Consider the following 18,139-nt stretch of genomic DNA (forward strand, 5'->3'; position numbering starts at 1 on the left):
AACGAGAAAAGTAACTTTCCCACCATAATTCATCCATCCATTTTCTAACTGCTTTATTCCATACAGGGTCACCCCACCATAATTGTCACCTTTAAATTATAGCTTTCCAAAGATACATGATTGCTTACGTACCGTTACTGTGTATTTCTGGCTTCTTTGCAGAGGATAATGCATAGCTATGTGATGACTAATTCTGCCTTGAATTATTTTTGTCAAAAGCTCTTTTATTTGGCAAAGCGTGTTGCTTGCAAAGTACAACCCTGTGAGTGTTGCGCAGTCTTTCTGTGCAACAAAGAGCTGAGATTGTGAGGGCAGCCACTTGAGCAGAGTTTCCATTCTGCTTTGCGTTAAGAGTGTTGAGGCTATCCGTTAGTAGCTCCTTGCATGTTCTGCATGAAGAATATCGACTCATGCCTTCAGATGTTCTCTGTCAGTGTAGTCTTAATGAGGAATTTTTATCACATACTCGGACTGCTAAAAAAAAGTGTTCACAATAAATGAATAATGGTTTATGGGCAAGTGCTGTCAGTGGGTTGTGTGTAAAAGTGAGAGGGCAATGTGTAATTGTGAGAGCAGTACATGTATAGTTGTGGGTTCCTGTAGGAGTAGTGAGACTAATACACACGGGTAGATGTTTGTATTTTTTTGTTTTTCTCTGTGGGGGAAAAACAGCTGCCTTGATGCTAGACAAAATTCCAAGAAATCCAAGTATTTTCTTATCAAGAGGTGACTGAGGTGCTGTAGTTCATTAAATAGCAAGGCTGTCCCACTTTCACATTGTTCTAAACCCATGCTTTCCAACAACATTGTAGAGGAGGGACATTTTTCAACTTTGGTCATTATAGTTGTGAACTAAATTGTGAAAAACCATTCTGTACGGTAATGCATAAAATTGTTGAGATTTCCATATTTACACTTGTCTGTTAAGTTACTTTTGTAACTTTTTTTGTATACTTTCAAGATTCCGCCCGCGTGACAAAGCAATCTGATGGGGAAAAATTTCCCAACTCTGAAACAGGCTTCCATGTTCTCATTACAATTTGCAGAGATTCCCCCATGTCCAATATGAACTCCACTGTTCTAAGAGGTTAAAATGTCTTTTTGACACGTAATCATGGATTTGAATCCCTCCTACTCACCTGTGAAAACGTCGGCTAGGCGTATTTCTTGCACTTGAGTTTTAAAATCTGTAATTTGTTGGACACGTCTACTAAACCAATCAAGATCCAGCTCTGCTTTAGCAAGCAAAGTCAGCAATACATTACAAGTTGGTGTCTGTTCGCTGGAGACCCAGTAACTGCAGTATGTGAGGACTTTAAAGGGAGAAGATGGGGCGCTAAGCTGTCATTAAAAATTGTATTAAAAACAAACTTAATAATTCGGGCCAAGCTTCAATGTTAACCACAGCCAGATCCCAGATGTACTCTGGAAAATCGTCTGCACTCCAAGACATCTGTAGTGAAGTGCTACAGAGACTGCACTCACCCTGTGACGGGGGCACTATACTGTAAACAGGTGCCGTCCTTCGGATGAGACATAAAACCGAGGTCCTGAGTCTCTGCAGTCAATAAAAATCCCAGGGTGTTTATCGAAAAGATTAAGGTGTTAACCCTGGCGTCCTGGCCAAATTTCCCATTGGCCTTTACCAATCATGGCCTCCTAATAATCCCCCTCTATGAATTGGCTTCATTACTCTGCTCTCCTCCCCACTGATAGCTAGTGTGTGGGGAGCGTTCTGGCGCACTATGGCTGCCATCGCATCATCCAAGTGGGGCTGCACACTGGTGGTGGTGGAGGGGATCCCCATTACCTGTAAAGCGCTTTGAGTGGAGTGTCCAGAAAAGCGCCATATAAGTGTAAGCAATTATTATTATTATTATTATTATTATTATTATTATTATTATTATTATTAACTGTGCAAGTGTGTAGGGTGTGGGATTGAGTTGCTTTCCTTGACTGCCATTTGCCCCAGCTATGGAGCCCCAGGTGTGGAATTCACAGGCTTGCACAAGGAGACTGCCACTGTGACACAGATGCACTTTCTGCCTGGTCAGGTAAGAAGTCCTTTTTTCCCCATTCACTGCAAAGGCAAGTCCCATTTGAATTTTTCCCTTCTTTTAGTAACAAAGGAAAAAACTTCACAAAGGGGAACCTTCTTATCTCTGTTATTAATGCTGTCGTGCTGCAGCTCCCATTCTGCATGTGGTTGTGTCTGCAACACCCACCACAGGAAGGACCAACAGCTGCTACAATAAAGAAGCTTTGCTTTGGTTTTGTATTTTTGCTTATGGAACAAGTACGTTTCCTAATAGCTGCTTACCATTTTGACAGCTGCGACAAACACAAGTTAATATATCGTTGAGAACGTCTTCCTGGAGTCTTTACAATTATCCGGGCTATCTTTATGTAGTACAGTTTCCATAAATTGTTTTATCCTACCAAACTGAATTGGCTGATTTTTTTTTTTGTAGGGAGCTTTGAAGAATTTTCTTCAATATAACCAGAGACGTGTCATGTTAACACTCCCGTATTGAGTCTAAAAGAAATGTAAATGGCTAGAAATTTCTGTTTTTGTGGTCATTGTTCAATACACTCGACAAGAATATTAATTTTTGTTTCAAAAACCAAATCTGTCTGGAGGTATTGACTCTCTTAGGACAGTTCACCTGGAGTGTTAATTCTGAAATACCTTCAGAATTCTTGCATTCACTTCTTTTCAGTGAGTTTTTTGTTTGTTTGTTTGTTCGTTTCTTGGCAGGGACGGCTGCTGTCCCTGCTGGATGACAACACCCTGCACCTTTGGGAGCTCAACCTGAGAGAGGGCCGCTCTCAACTGGAGGAGGTCCACAGCTTCACTCTGCCTGGGCGGCCGGGTCACGAGAGCACCAGGTCAGCCGCCCGCGTCCTCCACCAGCCTGACTGCGGCTTCCCTTCCGTGATGCGTTCTCAAAACAAATACAGAGAATTAGACTTTGTGTGTCCCTGCAGGCCTCTTGCTCGGTTTGTTTGTTTTTCTGCAGTTGATGCAGGAAATTAGGATGCCCTGCAATCTGTATTAGACTGACTGACCCACTGTGTTGCAGTGCCACCCGACTGACAGTCATCCTGCTGAAGCGGAGCTGTGATGTGGCTTGTCTGGGCACAGAGGGGGGAGGGGTACACTTCCTAGAGCTTCCTAGCCTCCGTCTCCTGGACAGCAAGTCCCTCTTCCAGGATGAGATAATGCAGAGGTAAGGATTGGGACATGTTCTTATTTCACCTGCAATTCACTCCGGTTTCATGAACAAAGGATCTTAACTTTATAAAAAAAAAAGGTCATGATTTTACAAGAGAACAAGTAATAGGTTTACTCCATGCTGGAAAAAAAGGAGAAAGAAAACACAACGTTTCGGCCGTGAAGCCTTCTTCAGGTGTGAGAAAGACAAGGCAGTAGGCAAAGGTAATGTAGCAGGAGAACAACAGCTGGGAGAGAGGAGGAGCGAGAGGAGGGAGCAGGGGACAGACAGATTGGCCAATCGGGAGGTGTGAAGTCAGGATAGGTGAAGAGAGGTGTGAAATGAAACCTACAATGCATAGAGAGAATTTAGAAGAAAAGTCTGTCGTTAAGAGAAGGGGGAAGGTGTGATCCTAGCTGCAGGATAATTTTGTTTTTTGTAGTCTTTCTGATGTATGAGTTCAGAAAACCGTCTTTGAGAACACAGACGGAAAGATTAGAGTGGTCATGGCCGTCAGAGGTGAAATGAGAAATGATGGGCTTGGAGAGATCTTTAATCTTCACAGCCCTAACATGTTCTCTGAAGCGGTCTCTGATTCTCCTGCCTGTTTCTCCAATGTAGATGGCTGGGCATGTAGATGCCATTTGAGTGATCCGGAATTGTCCTGAGGAGCCACACTAATGTTTCCCGAGCAAGAAATGTTATCTACGCATGTATGTGTAGAACTGTTTTTTCTATGTGGTTTAGAATGACCACCTTAAAATTTGTCACCGTTCTGCAGCCAGGCCTCAGCTTTGGTTCAGCTTGAGATGGTGCCAGTTTTAAGCACGGATGAGACGTAAAACCGTGGTCCTGACTCTCTGTGGTCATTAAAAATCCCAGGGTGCTTCTCGAAAAGAGTAGGGGTGTAACCCCGGCGTCCTGGCCAAATTTCCCATTGGCCCTTACTGATCATGGCCTCCTAATAATCCCCATCTCTGAATTTGCTTCATTACTCTGCTCTCCTCCCACTGAGAGCTGGTGTGTGGGGAGCGTTCTGGCGCACTATGGCTGCCGTCGCATCATCCAGGTGGGTGCTGCACCCACCTGGATGTCATCAACAGATTGGTGGTGGTGGAGTTGAGCCCCCATTACCTGTAAAGCGCTTTGAGTGGAGTGTAAGCAATTATTAATTGTTGATCAACATGATTAATTTACCTGTCATGTCTGCATATCTGCTCTAGAAACTTTTCCCTGTTTACTTGGAATTTCTTGCAGTTGTAAGTTAAGAGTTTTTGATGCTTGGTACTGTATATACTATGTGAGTTTTTAGTGGTCTTGGAATGCAGATTAAAGGTTTGTCTGGGGCTACGTGACACTGCAGCTTAATATCATGAGCTTTTGCCCTGTGTAGACTTGGGCTCCAGATGACACACGAGAGAGTGACAAGTTTTGTGGCTTCATCCTTTTCTCCACCATGTCAGATGTTTCAAAATCATAACCTTGTTTTATGTGCTCATTTGGCAGATGTTTTTATAACAACCAGGTTTTCTTGTCAAAGGGTCGAGAGTACCCTCTCTATCCGGACGTTTGTGGCACCAGAAGGACCTCTTTTTAATGGGAATCTCCCTTAAAACATTCCCAAAACTTTATTCTACAACTGCTGTGCAAGGCCTGTAGATGTACACCACTGCAATTTCCATTGGTGTCCCTCTTTCAGACTTTCAGCAAGGACTAAGAGTGTTTGGGGTTTGACAGGGAGTAGTGCTACTCTTTTACCATGCTGTAATTGAGAGCATGATCAGATATGGTATCACAGTGTGGTTTGGTAATCTATCAGTCCATTTAAAATCTCAAATTACCCGCCTCACCCAGACAGCTTTGAAGGTCATAGGAGTGAAACAGCACCCCTCTCTGCAGACAATCTTTGAAAAATCCATAATCAAACAGGCAGGAAAAATTATATCCGATCCTTCCCATATCCTTAACTCTGAATATCAACTTCTTCCTTCTGGCAAACGTTTTAGGGTTCCCAAATGTAAGTCAAACGCATACAAACATTCCTTTGTCCCACTATCCATTAAAGCTGTCAACACAAATGTCAGGGATAAACACAATTTTGACTCTTACAATCCACTTGGGTGCAATAAATTTTGTGATGTTATAAATGTTACATGTTATGTATTATACTGTACATGTTCAATAGAGTGATGTGCAATGTTTTTGCTTTTTTGTTGTTTTGTTTGCATTCTGTTTAAATGTTGCTGGGTGTCCATAACAAAAATTCCCTCAGGGGACAATAAAATCATATCTTATAACAGAAATATTAAGCTTTAATTGAGCTCAGATTCTGTGCTGAGATTTTATTCTTGCAGTGCAGATTCAAGTTTGAAGTCCACTTAGTATAAATAAATGGACTTAATTTACAAAGCTGTTTACTACAATCATTCGTAACTAATTTCATTAAGGAATTTTATGTGCAGTGCTTGGCTCTGTGTGTGTAAGCCCAGATCCTGAATTACACCAGCTTTCTAAAGCGCTAAAACGGTTCAAAAGACACAGCTGTAGCAATCTCATGTGCTTTCCAAGGCAGCCCTCCATCAACTATTTTTCAAGTCTTCCACAGGCCAGTTTTCCATTTTTACAAACAGAAGTGTAATCTGTTGATGACTTCAGTCCATTTCTCTGCTTTAAGAATTAAAAGGGAAGGAGTGGTTTAATGCTGTAGGGAATTAACAGATGTTTCTTTAAGATAACTGACTTGCACAGATTTGATGTGAAATATCTGAGCGCTGTCCATTTTTCTCCTGTGTGGGTCTATCCAACTAAATGCAAGACAAGTGTCTTGTTTCATTTATTATCAAGCAGCTGGCAGATGTTGACAACAAAATATCTAAATCAGCAAATTTAACTTTTTTGCAGTAGACCAACAAGATATATTGCCTAGTTTTGGGGACTTGCTTCATCAACAAATAAATTCCCTTGCTAAGTGTTTCTTGTTTTTCTGTGTGCAAGTATTACATATGTTGGATAAGAGTCAGCTCGGGGTATTTTTTTTTTTGGTGTGCTTTTGGGTTTTTGATGTCCCACAGCAAAACAAGTCCTGTTTGATTTGTTACAGAGGGATTTGGGTTTTGTTGCCTGAGCAGATTGTAGTTTTGCCTCCCTGAGTGTGAAGCTGCAGGCCCTGGTGTGGAGGGTGAAGAGAGCTCTGAAAGCTGATTGCTGCTGGACCCCTGCCAGGCCTGAGGAGTACAGGAATCTAGAGAGGGGGCTTGTATGGTACATTAATCTTGTGTGGCCGGAGAAATGGGCCGCAGGGACTCAAACGTCAAACTCCAAGAACCTGAGCCCCATCTGTTTCATTAAGTCACTTTGCTCGATTTTCCCCACCCCCTCCTTCTTTCCTGGTGTCATAAAAAACCAAAGATACTACCGTTGTACCACCAAACTTCAGCCCAGAGCCGATAACATTCTACAAACGCCACAGTTACAGAAAAGGAAAAGGGTATCTGCATTTTAACTTCAAGTGGGTTTCTTTCCGTCATTCGTAATGTCTTCCTTTATTTTGGCAACACCTAAAAATGGGATACCTAGTTGAAAAGTGTTCTTTGTTCTTCTCTTCCTTTGTGGTATGCGACAGCAGGTGACTTCCCACTTTGAACTTTTATTGTCATTCTGTAGGGATTTGTCCAAATTTGCTGACTGTTTTTTTTTCTTGCCTTCTCTTCTTTTGGATAATGGCATAGGTCCTTCAGTCCTGTAGATGCATGGTGGGATTCAGGCTTAATCATTATACGTTGAAGCTGTTTTGTCCAAAATAAGGCTCAAAGTTTATTTTACTTAAACCTTTTTTTTTCTTCTTTTAAAATCTTACCCTCTGCAGCCATACCAAACCCCGCACTCGGACGAATCCATGAGTCCATTGTATAAAATGTAATTGCTAATTTCTCTAAAACCAAGGAGGTTTTTTTTTTTCCCTCCTAAACAAAAGGGAAATCATCCCAAATTCTATAAAAAGCAAATGACTGGACATCTAATTCCTCCTGGCTGAACTCTTCGTCTTTTTTCCCAGGAGGAGAAATCAACTGGTATTGTAGCGAGACGGTGTCATTATTTCCCCGACCTCTGCTGACAGATCGTGTCTATGTAAAGGTGGCAGTTCAGGTCTGGAGTCAGCCTTTGAAAGATATGCCTGTTCTTTGCCCGGACTAGGAAGCTAAAACAGCCAGCTTGATGAGATTGTGTAATAGCGCAAGGTATCCAAGTGGGCTGGGGTGCTTTGCGGTCAAGCGTTGCGTAACTAATAGAATTATGGGACTCCCCACTTCATTCTGCGGCCTCTGCTGTCATGTTAATACTGCTGGAGAGCTTTCATTTATTTATTTTCTCTGCCTCTTGGCCCTCGCAGTCTCCTTGTTTGACTTATGTGGTCTGAAGAGGCCGGATCACGCTGGCTTCAGTCACTCTGAACACTGTGATCAAATGTCCGTGAGCATTGTGGCGCTGCGCTGGTTGCGCTCCCAGCTGTGCTCAGACACTCGCTCCAGGAACATCCCTGCTCTGAGCACAGGTCAGCTTCTCTCCCTGCGGGAAAGGAGTCGGAGGATGGATTAAGATCCAAAGGCTCTATTTACCTAATTTGATCCAGTGCGTTTTTCGCTTTGTGCATGTCTCTTGTAAAGAAGAGAGAGAAAATGTGTAATGCTCTTTAACCTTTTTTTTTAGATAAACCACTGCATGGTTTTCTCATTTCATTTACTCTGCAATAAGAGAAATATACATTGAAATCTAGATCCAAATCTGTCTGTATCAGATGGGAGAGGAATTGCATTGAGGTTGCGGATATTTAATTTGTAATGGAAAAGGCACACACAGCAGAATTTCATAAGGTGTGATTCCATCATGTGGATGAGGCATGTGCATTTAGATGATATCAGTGCACTGCTAGCAGGGTCTAACATTTGCATACTTTAGCATAAATTACACTAATGATTAAGTCTTTTTTTAATAAATGTTATAAGGGCCTACCAGTTAGGTTGCAATACAATCCAATAAGTGTGTCAGAGCATAAGAGGATGGTTTTATCATGTATTCACACAGTGTACAATTTATGGTAATTATACAGCAAATCTTCCCGTCAGGCATAAGTTTGCCCTTTTTGAGAATACTAAAAAAGCAAAATAAAGTGTGTTAATGTTAACGTTGCTGTAGAATGATTCATTTTGTAATAGTTTTGGAATAGTGCATTCTAAAACCCTTGTTTTATAGAAACAGTCCAAATGGAGTCTCTCTCTCCTCCCCCCCACGATTATAAAGATAGTGAAATCCTGCTTTAAATTATAGCTTGTACCTCCCTATGAGATGCTGGTTGCCTGGTGCCTAATAACTACTGTCTCTGTGAAGATGAGCCCTAACCCGCTCATTTGCTGAGCTTTTTTAGAGCTGAAGACCTAATTGAGCCCTGCTTAATAACTAGATGTTTAATGGGGATCTTTACAGGCTAAATGCGGCTTTGACAAATTTGGAAAAACAAGCATGTTTTAAGGGGCTGAAGGAGAATTTGCAAATCAAAGTGGTTTGTACTGTATAACAACCCTGGTAAAATCCCTGAAAGCGATGAGCAATGTGGTAGGTACATGTCTATAATAGCTCGAGTGCCTAAGAAGTTCATGCTTTAATAAATGTATTCTATGGAGTTTTTTTTTTAATTGTAGTATTACTTTAAAAATTGAGCAGTCAATTAACAAGAAGAGACTGTTGATGTACTGTTCCTACCACCAGAACAGAACATGGGTCAAGGATCATTTTATAAGGGTACAAAACTGTGCTTTTGGATCATTTTGACCCAGCCAATCTTAACTTTAAGCTTAGCGGGGTTTGTTTGTTTTCCCCCAAACTACATTCAAAAAGATGTTGAGCAATTATGTACTGTGAATCTGATTTTTTTTTTTCCCTTGCAGTCCTCAGATCATAAAATCGTTAGTCATGCAGTATTTGGAGTCTAGCTGAAGGATTGTTCTGTTTCTTGTTAAGATGTCCATAGTGGGATTTTGTCTTGCAGCGCGCACTCAAAGATTTCAAGAAATGGGATTTAAACCACTGTTTTTAACAATGCTTTCTTTGGCACGATTTGCCTTCCCTTGCTCCCCTAGTGATTCAGGGTTACTATGAGGGTATGAAATCCCAGTGATTTATTCCTGCATTTAATTGGATTTCATTTCAAAGTTTGAAAAGTGTAGGAATGTGGGAGAGCAGTTGGAGAAAACTGAATTTCCAGCTAATATTAAGCCATGTTTCTCAAACTCCATTCCTGTAGGGACTTGTCTTGTTTTTTTTATTCTACTTGTAGGTTTATGAGCTGCATTTTGATTGTGTTCAAGGGGTAACCTTTTTTTTTGTAGGTAGGTAACTGTGCCTTGAATGAATTGGGTGTCCTGAGGAATCGAGCATAAAAGTTCGAGGTTTCAATTAAGAATACATTTGATTTTACTCTTCAGGTTGCAGCTAAAATCAAAGATGAGAGACCTTCCAGGACTCTTGGAGACCCCTGCTTTAAGCAACAGTGTGGTGACTAGATGTGCAGTCAAACATGCACGTGGGGTTAAGGTGACACTGAGGGCCTGCGACTCTCACCTTGCTGTCCGCAAGTCTTGCAGCACTGCTCACCTTTGCCCTGGGGGTTGCGCTCAGCGGTTGCCCTTTTAGTCAGAGGAATGAAGCGCTGCGAGGCCTTTCCTGCTCCTGGGACTTGGGTACTATGTGGCTGTCTGTCTGTTTTGTGGTTTTTGGCCTCGCCTTTCAGCCTGGCATGCTGCCAGTAATCCTTTTCCCCTTAGCTTGCCCCCTCATGGGCATCTCCTGTCTGCTGGCCAAATCGACGCAGTGTGCACATTCCAGCGCTGGATGTTGGCCATGTCTTCCGCATGAACCGAAACCTAACCCAGCCTTCACTGGGATACAGATGTGTACAACTAGGAGGCTTGCCTGGCACTGCCCGATCCCATAAGGCTCCGTTTTCATTGTTCATGATGCTTTTCAATGAAACACATCATTGACTAAATAGCCATGAGTTCAAGCTTCGTGCTGATGAATGGTGGCCTGGTCTAAGCTCCCAAATGTTTTACCGAGTTTTAGAGTTCAGTTCTTTGCTAAATGCTGACCTTTGTGGTGATAAGCTGCTAGTGGCAGCCTCTAAGCCAGGGGCCTTGTCTTAGTTTCAGGGTAATGACTGTAATTTGTATTCTTCAGGACTTTGCCAAGCAGCTGAATACACATTAGAAACTTGCATCTGTCCAGGAAGTGATCTCAAAGCCTCCCTATGCAAAATCCAGCTATTATCCCTGATGAGTAGGGACTTCAGACATGGAAACAAAAGTGTGCTAAGGCAGCATTATACATGGTTGGCTAAAACACAATGTTTCAAAGTGTTGTTTAGGAGAAGTCTCAGGAGTTCTCAAACGAGGTTGTTAAGGTTCCATTTTGAGCTCTGAAGACTACACATCACTGATATGATGTTTAGCCACTTGTGACCAGAATTCGCCATGGAGATACAGTAACTCACAACAGATGAATACTCTGTTTCAGTCCTGTATTATCCGAGTCCTCACACCTCCTGTGTTTGTATGAGGGTCATGTGGGCTGAAAAGAAGATCATTGCTGGCCTTTGAGTCCACATTTGATGTGTGCGGAAACAATTCAGTAGTTATTTTTAGAATCTGTTGGCTGTGTATAATGTCTTTATGATGCTTTGTCTTCATATGCCCCAGTAAGCTTTCCCCGGTTAGGCTTTTTTTGGGTATTGTAACCATGGAGCTCCACTTATTTTGTTGATTTCTTCAAAATTCTGTGATTCTCGTTGTTTATGCGCCAGTCCCTCTTTTGTACACTTCCAGTGTTCCCGAGGACTACAAGAGTGGAAAATCTCTAGGGCCAGTGGAGTCACTACAGGAACACCCCCAGAGTCCAAACAAAGTTCTTATCGGATACAGCCGAGGCCTGGTGGTGCTGTGGGACCAGAGCACTAGGCAGGTGGACGGCCTCTTCCTGGGAAACCAGGTGAGTGAAGCTCCTCGCTGATGCCTTTTTTAGTCAAAATGGGCTGTGTCTGCATTGTATCACCAGCTTCTAAGTGCTGCTACTTTTTTCAGAGGTGTTCTGTAATATCACACACTGCATAGCTCATAGTATTATCACACTCTCATGAAAACCTCCCTATGTCCCCATTTCCCATAAAGCAGAAAAGGTAATAAACATGATCAAATGCCACGATTTGTCAAGGAGGCCATATTTACAGGCATCTCTCCCATTTCTTTCATTTGTGTGAAACGCTGACAAAGAGCAAGTCTTTCAAGACCTTCACGTAATGATCGAGCACAGTTTTCTAAAAGAGTTGAAGAGCAGCATCAACACTGCAAATTGCAATAGGTGGGGGGAGATTAGAGTTCATGAGTTGCAAAATCATGGGGGAGGTGAAGCCGATCCATCTGAATGCCCTCTACAAGCAACGGGTCAAAAGAAGGCTAAGAACATTATGGAGAGTGTGGTCACCCCCTCCTCTGTGGATTTGCACTATTCCCATCTGGGAGATGCCTCTGTGCCTCAGGGTGTAATGGAAACAGACTAAGGAAGTTGTGTATCCCTTTTGCAATTTTTCTCTAAATGTAAAAGAAATTGTTCTGAACTATTGCTGAACTTGGTGATGCTTGTTTTTGTTGTTATACTTTGCTGCGAAGCGAATTTCTCAAGGGGATCATCAAGCTTGAACATTACTGGCATCCCGGCTAGCTTTTGTCTTAGCTATCCATGTCAATCGATAGCAGGTAACTGCAGTCCTTGGAGACTGAATTTCTACAGGCTTCGTAATTAACTGCTGTAACACACTGAGGGGCCAAGTGCTTTTTCAGGCATCTTCTGTTGGCAGTTTCCCTACACCTACCGCATAGTTGAGTTGAGAAATAGTGCACAAGTATTATTCCTCGTCTTCATGTTCTGGTCCAGACTGCGTTTCAACCAAGTTGTGCTGTCAAAATACTGGTTCAGGTTTTTCCCCATTGAAAGATGGGTCTGCCCAGAAAGAAAACCATCTCTACTTTCCCTCTTGTCATATTCCTAGGAAACTCCTCCAGTTCCCCAGACTGGTCAGTTTCCTTCCCTTGAATACCTGAAGCAAGTGCTTCCCAGGTGTGCCTTGCTTTTCTCACTCTTGTCCCAAGTCCTCATTGCCTCCGAGACCTTTGCAGCCTTCAAACTGGCTCTCCACGGCTCTCCATACTGTATAAAACCAAGACAAAAATAATAGTTCCTAATCCTTCATCGCATTTATTGCTTCAGCAAAGATCTGAGGTAGAATTACAACCACGCAAACTGGTGTTTCTGGGAAATGTAGCTGCCCGTCTCCATTTCCTCTATTGGGACTTTTCCCCCAGACCTGCGTCTTGGTGAGGAGACTGGTGAAGGGCTCGGATGTTTGACGGTTTCTGTCTTGTGTGTATGTCCCCCACCCCCCCCAGCAGCTGGAGAGCCTGGGCTGGGAGCGCAGCGGGAAGACGTTGGTGAGCTCCCACAGCGACGGCGGATACATGGTGTGGGCAGTGAACGGCGGCGGCGGCGGCCTCCGGACACAGCAGCCCGTCACCTCCATCATACCGTACGGTGAGCGGGGGAGGCCGCTTGAACCCGAGCGCTCTCTGGGAACGCACCGGGCAGAGGTGTCAGTGGGGCCCAGTAGGGGGCGCTCACCCTGTGGTCTGTGTGAGTCCTAATGCCCCAGTATAGCGACGGGCACACTTTAAAGTAAAAAAGGGCGTTTCTCAAAAAGATTAGGAGTGTTACCCCAGTGTCCTGGCAAAACTTTCCATTAGCCTTTACCAATCATGGCCTCCTAATAATCCCCATCTCTGAATTGGCTTCATTACTCTGTTCTCCTCCCCACTGAAAGCTGGTGTGTGGGGAACGTTCTGGTGCACTATGGCTGCTGTCACATCATCCAGGTGGGGCTGCACACTGGTGGTGGTGGAGGGGAGTCCTCATTTACCTGTAAAGTGCTTTGAGTGGAGTGTCCAGGAAAGTGCTATATAAATTAAAGGAATTATGAATTATTACTACTTGAATGGAGCCAGGCGATGGCACTGCACTTTTTACTTTTTGTCCGGCGGCTGTGTGCAAGATTCAGCCGCGGCCTGGTCTGCCCTGAGCGTTGGAGAGCAATCAGCTGACCAGACTCCAGGTGACAGTGCGTCTGAGCTACACTCCATTGTTCGCTGAACTGAGTGGCGGCAATAAATAGCTTACACCCCAGCGTGTGGGAACACATTCACCACCATTGGTTGGTTTTAACTTGGTGTTTCTCGGGAAAGGAGGCCAAGGGTTAAATTAGTCAAATTTGTCCTGTAATCTGAATTCCATAACCATTTCAGATTACCTAAAGTAATTGCTTCTGAAAACGTATATTTCAGTGGTTTTTAATACAGTAGCATAACTATTTTTAAGAACAGGTAAAAGAGAGGGGCTCTTCTTACTATTTCTGCTTTACTTAGGAGTTAAGCAGGAGGTTTCTGCTGCCTTCCTCCTGGCAGTTTGAGTTTTTGACAGCAGTTGGTTAACCGCAGAGCAGCACATGGGGCTCCCTGTGTCTGCCAGGAAACCCACCAGTGTTTGTTGAGGTTTGTCTGAAACAAGTCTTTCTGCTCCTCCCTCTCCAGGTCCTTTTCCTTGCAAAGCCATTAACAAGATCCTGTGGAGGACGACCGAGTCCGGGTTTGTGTCACGCCTTCTTCAATAAAAGTGGTGGAGCTGACCCGAAATGTCTAATCCGCTGAGCCAGTTTTACCGAAACGTCACAATGTCTTGAATTCTACATGTTCATATTTAAAAGCATGTGTAATTTGATCTTTACGATGATCTTATTTATATAGAAATGTACCGCTTCCTTAAGGCTCTAATGTAACAAGACCTGACAATTACAATGAGGTGTTGAGGTACAGCCCATGGGTGTTTCGTATACAGTTGGTTCCTTATATCAGGGATTTCAGTTTGGGTCTTGGGGACCCCCACACACATGCTGGTTCTTACTCTAGCTGAGCTTAACTTCCTAATTGAGGTCTTAATATGTTTGCTGTCTTTTTTCCCCCCAGAGATTTGGGATTTTATTTGACATGAAATGCAATGGTTAAAAGCCAGAAACCCTTAAACACTTCAAATTAGTCATAATATTAAGTCCGTGGAGGGTTCACTCGTATAACCGAGGGCTTGACTTGAACACAATCCAGCAGCTGTGTGATTCACTAGGACCGGGATTGGGAATTCCTGCTTCGTACTGTAATGCGCAGTGTTTCTAGATGGATTTATTTTTCCTTTGGTTGCTTTAGGGCCCCTTTTGTGCTGTTCAGTGGGGGGATGCCCAGGGCCAGCTATGGAGACAGACACTGTGTGACTGTGCTCCAGGAGACGACACAAGTGACGTTGGACTTCACCTCTCGCGTCATTGACTTTTTCACCATTCACAATACAGATGTTGACAAAGGTCAGTGAGATCAGTAGCTAAGCTTTTAAGTTCCTGCAAGTGCACACCTCATCTGTTATTTGCAGCAGTTTAAAAATGTTTCGGATAAACATTTTGCACTCAGAATAAACTAAATGCATTTCAGAATGATCTCCGGTTGCACGATGTAACAGTATCCTGAAGCAGAATATTGGCAAAGAATTCTGGGAGATCTTAAAGGATTAAAAATTGAAATCTGCTCATTAAATTTGATGCTTTGAGTAAACTGGATTTTTAGTACCAGCTTTAAAATGTTTTTATCTTTATTATGCGTTTGATTTAGTTAAGGAATTTGACACTAAGTTGCTCATTTTTTAAGGCTACCAGCGTCTCCCAGTTTGATCCCTCCTGTTTTGCTGTAACAGAGTACGATGACCCCACTGCCCTGGTGGTCCTGCTGGAGGAGGAGTTGGTTGTGATAGACCTCCAGACCTCTGGGTGGCCCACTGTTCCATCTCCATACCTTGCTCCACTGCACTCTTCTGCCATTACCTGCTCCTACCACATTTCCAACGTGCCAACCAAACTGTGGGAAAAGATCATTGGTGCAGGGCAGCAGCAGAGCCCACCTCAGACACACATGGTAAGTTTGTGCTTGCAACTTGGAGAAGGGATATCGGTGATACAGGACTGCTGATGTGGAACAACCGAGTCCATCAGGGACCTAATAATTAATAATAATAATTGCTTACACTTATATAGCGCTTTTCTAGACACTCCACTCAAAGCGCTTTACAGGTAATGGGGACTCCCCTCCACCACTACCACTAATGTGCAGCCCAACCTGGATGATGTGACGGCAGCCATAGTGCGCCAGAATGCTCACAACACACCAGCTATCAGTGGGGAGGTGAGCAGAGTAATGAAGCCAATTCATAGATGGGGATTATTAGGAGGCCATGATTGGTAAGGGCCAATGGGAAATTTGGCAAAGACCAAAATTAGCCAAAAAAGAATGGGCTACCTTTGGGGGACAAATTTCAAAAGGAACTCAGTTCAAAGAGTAGTTCGCCTAGACGGTGGCTAAATGAATGGTTTGAGGTGGTTTAAGGTGGTAGAGGTATCTGGCTAGAGCTATTGTTGTTTCCATCTGCAATGTTGGTCTTGTCAGATATCTGAAGCTTAGCAAGGCTGAGCTTAGTTGGTACGTGGATGGGAGACCCGTCTGTGGACTGGTGTGTGCAAACCAATGCCCAAGTATGGAAACTGGAGGACACTGTGGTATGAGGTTCTGTCATTCAGATGAGTTGTGAAACCAACATCCTAACTTCATTTTAGCAAACTATTCAGAAGAAGAATTTGTATCCCTGCCATCCTGGCTGAACTCCACACTGGGCTTACGCAGTCTGGCCTACCTCTTCTCCTTCATTCAATGAGGAAAGCAGTTTTTCACTTTTTCTACCCGATCTGCTGTGCAGTGGGGCTGCTGGTGCAGAATGGCTATGATGTCATACTGTTGGGTGCTGCACTGAAGTGGTGGGTGATTTCTGTATCCTGATCCCAAAACCTTTCACATACAGAACGTTATATAAATGCACAAAATTATCACTTTAACTGTTGTTCCTAAAATATTAAGGTTTATGCACGGTTCAGATCAACAGGTATTTTAGATTGGTTGTTCCATCATTATAGAGATCATCCACAACACTAACACAAGAGCTTCTGCCATTTGAGATATTAAGAAAATTGTCCTGAAGGTATGACTTTATGGGACAGAGGTTCACTGTACTGTACCTGCATGTACTATTGTAGAATAGTAGTAATTGGGATCCTTGTTTCCCAACCACCACATGCAAAGTTTCAGCACAGCCTCAGACTTTAGTGTACTTAACACCTTAAGAGTTGTAAAATTCACACTGTGTTGGCATAACACATAGGGGTTTAAACAGACTGGTCCTGCTGCTGGCTGTAGTGAGTTACCTTACCCACACACTTCAGGACAGCTAATACTCTGGATTTTGCAAAGCAGCCACAGTTGACAGGTGGTTGTAATGCAGGTTTGATTGTATTAGCACAGTGCCAGGTGTCAGTTGTTAAATGCATTATAACTGAATCTGAGTGTTTGATAGGAAGCAGATGGAATGCTTAAATTAAACGTAGCCGTTGGCACATTTATGCACAGAGCCTGCAAGGAGTTGGTATTGAGAATACTGTGGCATGAGAAGAAAGAGATATATGAAATGCTGTGAAACCCCGTTTCAGAGTTCTGTGCCATTCCCCGTGTGGGCTGTCAAATATTAAACGTGTGACACAATGAAGTGTGATCCGAAAGCGTGCCATTTACTGTTCCCAAAACAGTGATGTCAACATGAGCTTATCCAGACATCACTCACATCTATTACTCACACATCTGAGTCCTGCGAGAGTACGTGGTTATCAGCCAAAATATTAGCAACATTCAGTCAGGTAACTACACTGACGTGGTGACAGGCTGTGTATGTGTAGCTTTGCTGGCCAGAACAATCCTGTCAGGAGCTGGAACAGTATTCCATGTGTCCGTCTAGCAAACAGTGACAACTATCAAAACATTATGCTTGAGCATAATACATTCCATATGCTCTTCAGGGTGTTATTGCTAAAGCCCGCCATCGTGTTTTGTGAGTCTTGGCCAGGTACTTGCATTTTGTATGGTCTGCAGTGATCTCAGAGGTGTAACTTTTGCCTTTTTCCCCCCTGTATCTAGAAGTGGCCCATCAACGGGGGGAAGAACTTGGCACCAGAGCCGAAGCACAAAGGCCTGCTTCTGACTGGGTAAGGCCTAGCAGTGTGTCGCCAAGAATAAGGACCTGTCAGGGATTCCTGTGGTATCCAATATCTTCCAACAAAGCTTTCTTCATTTTAAATTATAGCAGTGTTATAACAGTGGGCAAGAGATAGTGTAGTGGGTAGATTTCTGAACTTGTAACTGGATAAAGGTACATCCTACACGGTACAACAGCAGGGTCTGCAGCAGGATTTCGAACCCACAACCCACCAGTTGTTCCAGTCCACCCAGCTGCAGAAGTGGGGACCAGCATTACTGGGGGATTGGTGTCCCATCCATGAATAGTGTTTGTCTAAATAACACGGAGTACTAGTATTTCACTGTTTTGGAAGATGGACATCAGAATAGATCTGTGACTACATACTGCATATAACAGATTAGTGTTTATACCCGTGTGAAAGCATGGTAAAGTGCAGTGAAGAATAGTAAATTCATTGTAAAAGAGTAGATAAAAAAAAAAATTTCAAAATCGTTTTACCCTGAACAGGGGAAGGCCTAGCAGAAGCACATGGAAGATGCGCCGTCTTACACGACTGTAAATTACCTAGATAAATTATCATAGTATAATGCATAACACTGGACAACTGGACTCTACTGACTTCCTTAAATGAGCAGATTAAATGGGTATCTTCCAAAAGA

The 18,139-nt window shown here is 43.2% G+C and overlaps 1 protein-coding gene across 3 annotated transcripts in view; it reads left to right on the plus strand.

Annotated features, from left to right (window-relative positions):
- Positions 1–18,139, plus strand: part of llgl1 (LLGL scribble cell polarity complex component 1) — a 74,499-nt gene that overhangs the window by 32,240 nt on the left and 24,120 nt on the right. For 2 of the 3 annotated variants that reach the window (XM_088613367.1, XM_088613369.1), the window contains exons 3-11: positions 1,973–2,054; positions 2,759–2,889; positions 3,084–3,230; positions 11,090–11,252; positions 12,707–12,848; positions 13,898–13,952; positions 14,564–14,718; positions 15,102–15,319; positions 17,420–17,487. In XM_088613367.1, coding sequence (XP_088469493.1) covers positions 1,973–2,054; positions 2,759–2,889; positions 3,084–3,230; positions 11,090–11,252; positions 12,707–12,848; positions 13,898–13,952; positions 14,564–14,718; positions 15,102–15,319; positions 17,420–17,487 — 1,161 coding nt within the window. The remainder of the gene's footprint in view (positions 1–1,972; positions 2,055–2,758; positions 2,890–3,083; positions 3,231–11,089; positions 11,253–12,706; positions 12,849–13,897; positions 13,953–14,563; positions 14,719–15,101; positions 15,320–17,419; positions 17,488–18,139) is intronic. The other variant, XM_088613368.1, reaches the window with a different exon arrangement.

This window comes from Lepisosteus platostomus, chromosome 19 (assembly GCF_059453375.1).
Source record: "Lepisosteus platostomus isolate fLepPlt1 chromosome 19, fLepPlt1.hap1, whole genome shotgun sequence".
In the NCBI taxonomy this organism is placed as follows: domain Eukaryota; kingdom Metazoa; phylum Chordata; class Actinopteri; order Semionotiformes; family Lepisosteidae; genus Lepisosteus; species Lepisosteus platostomus.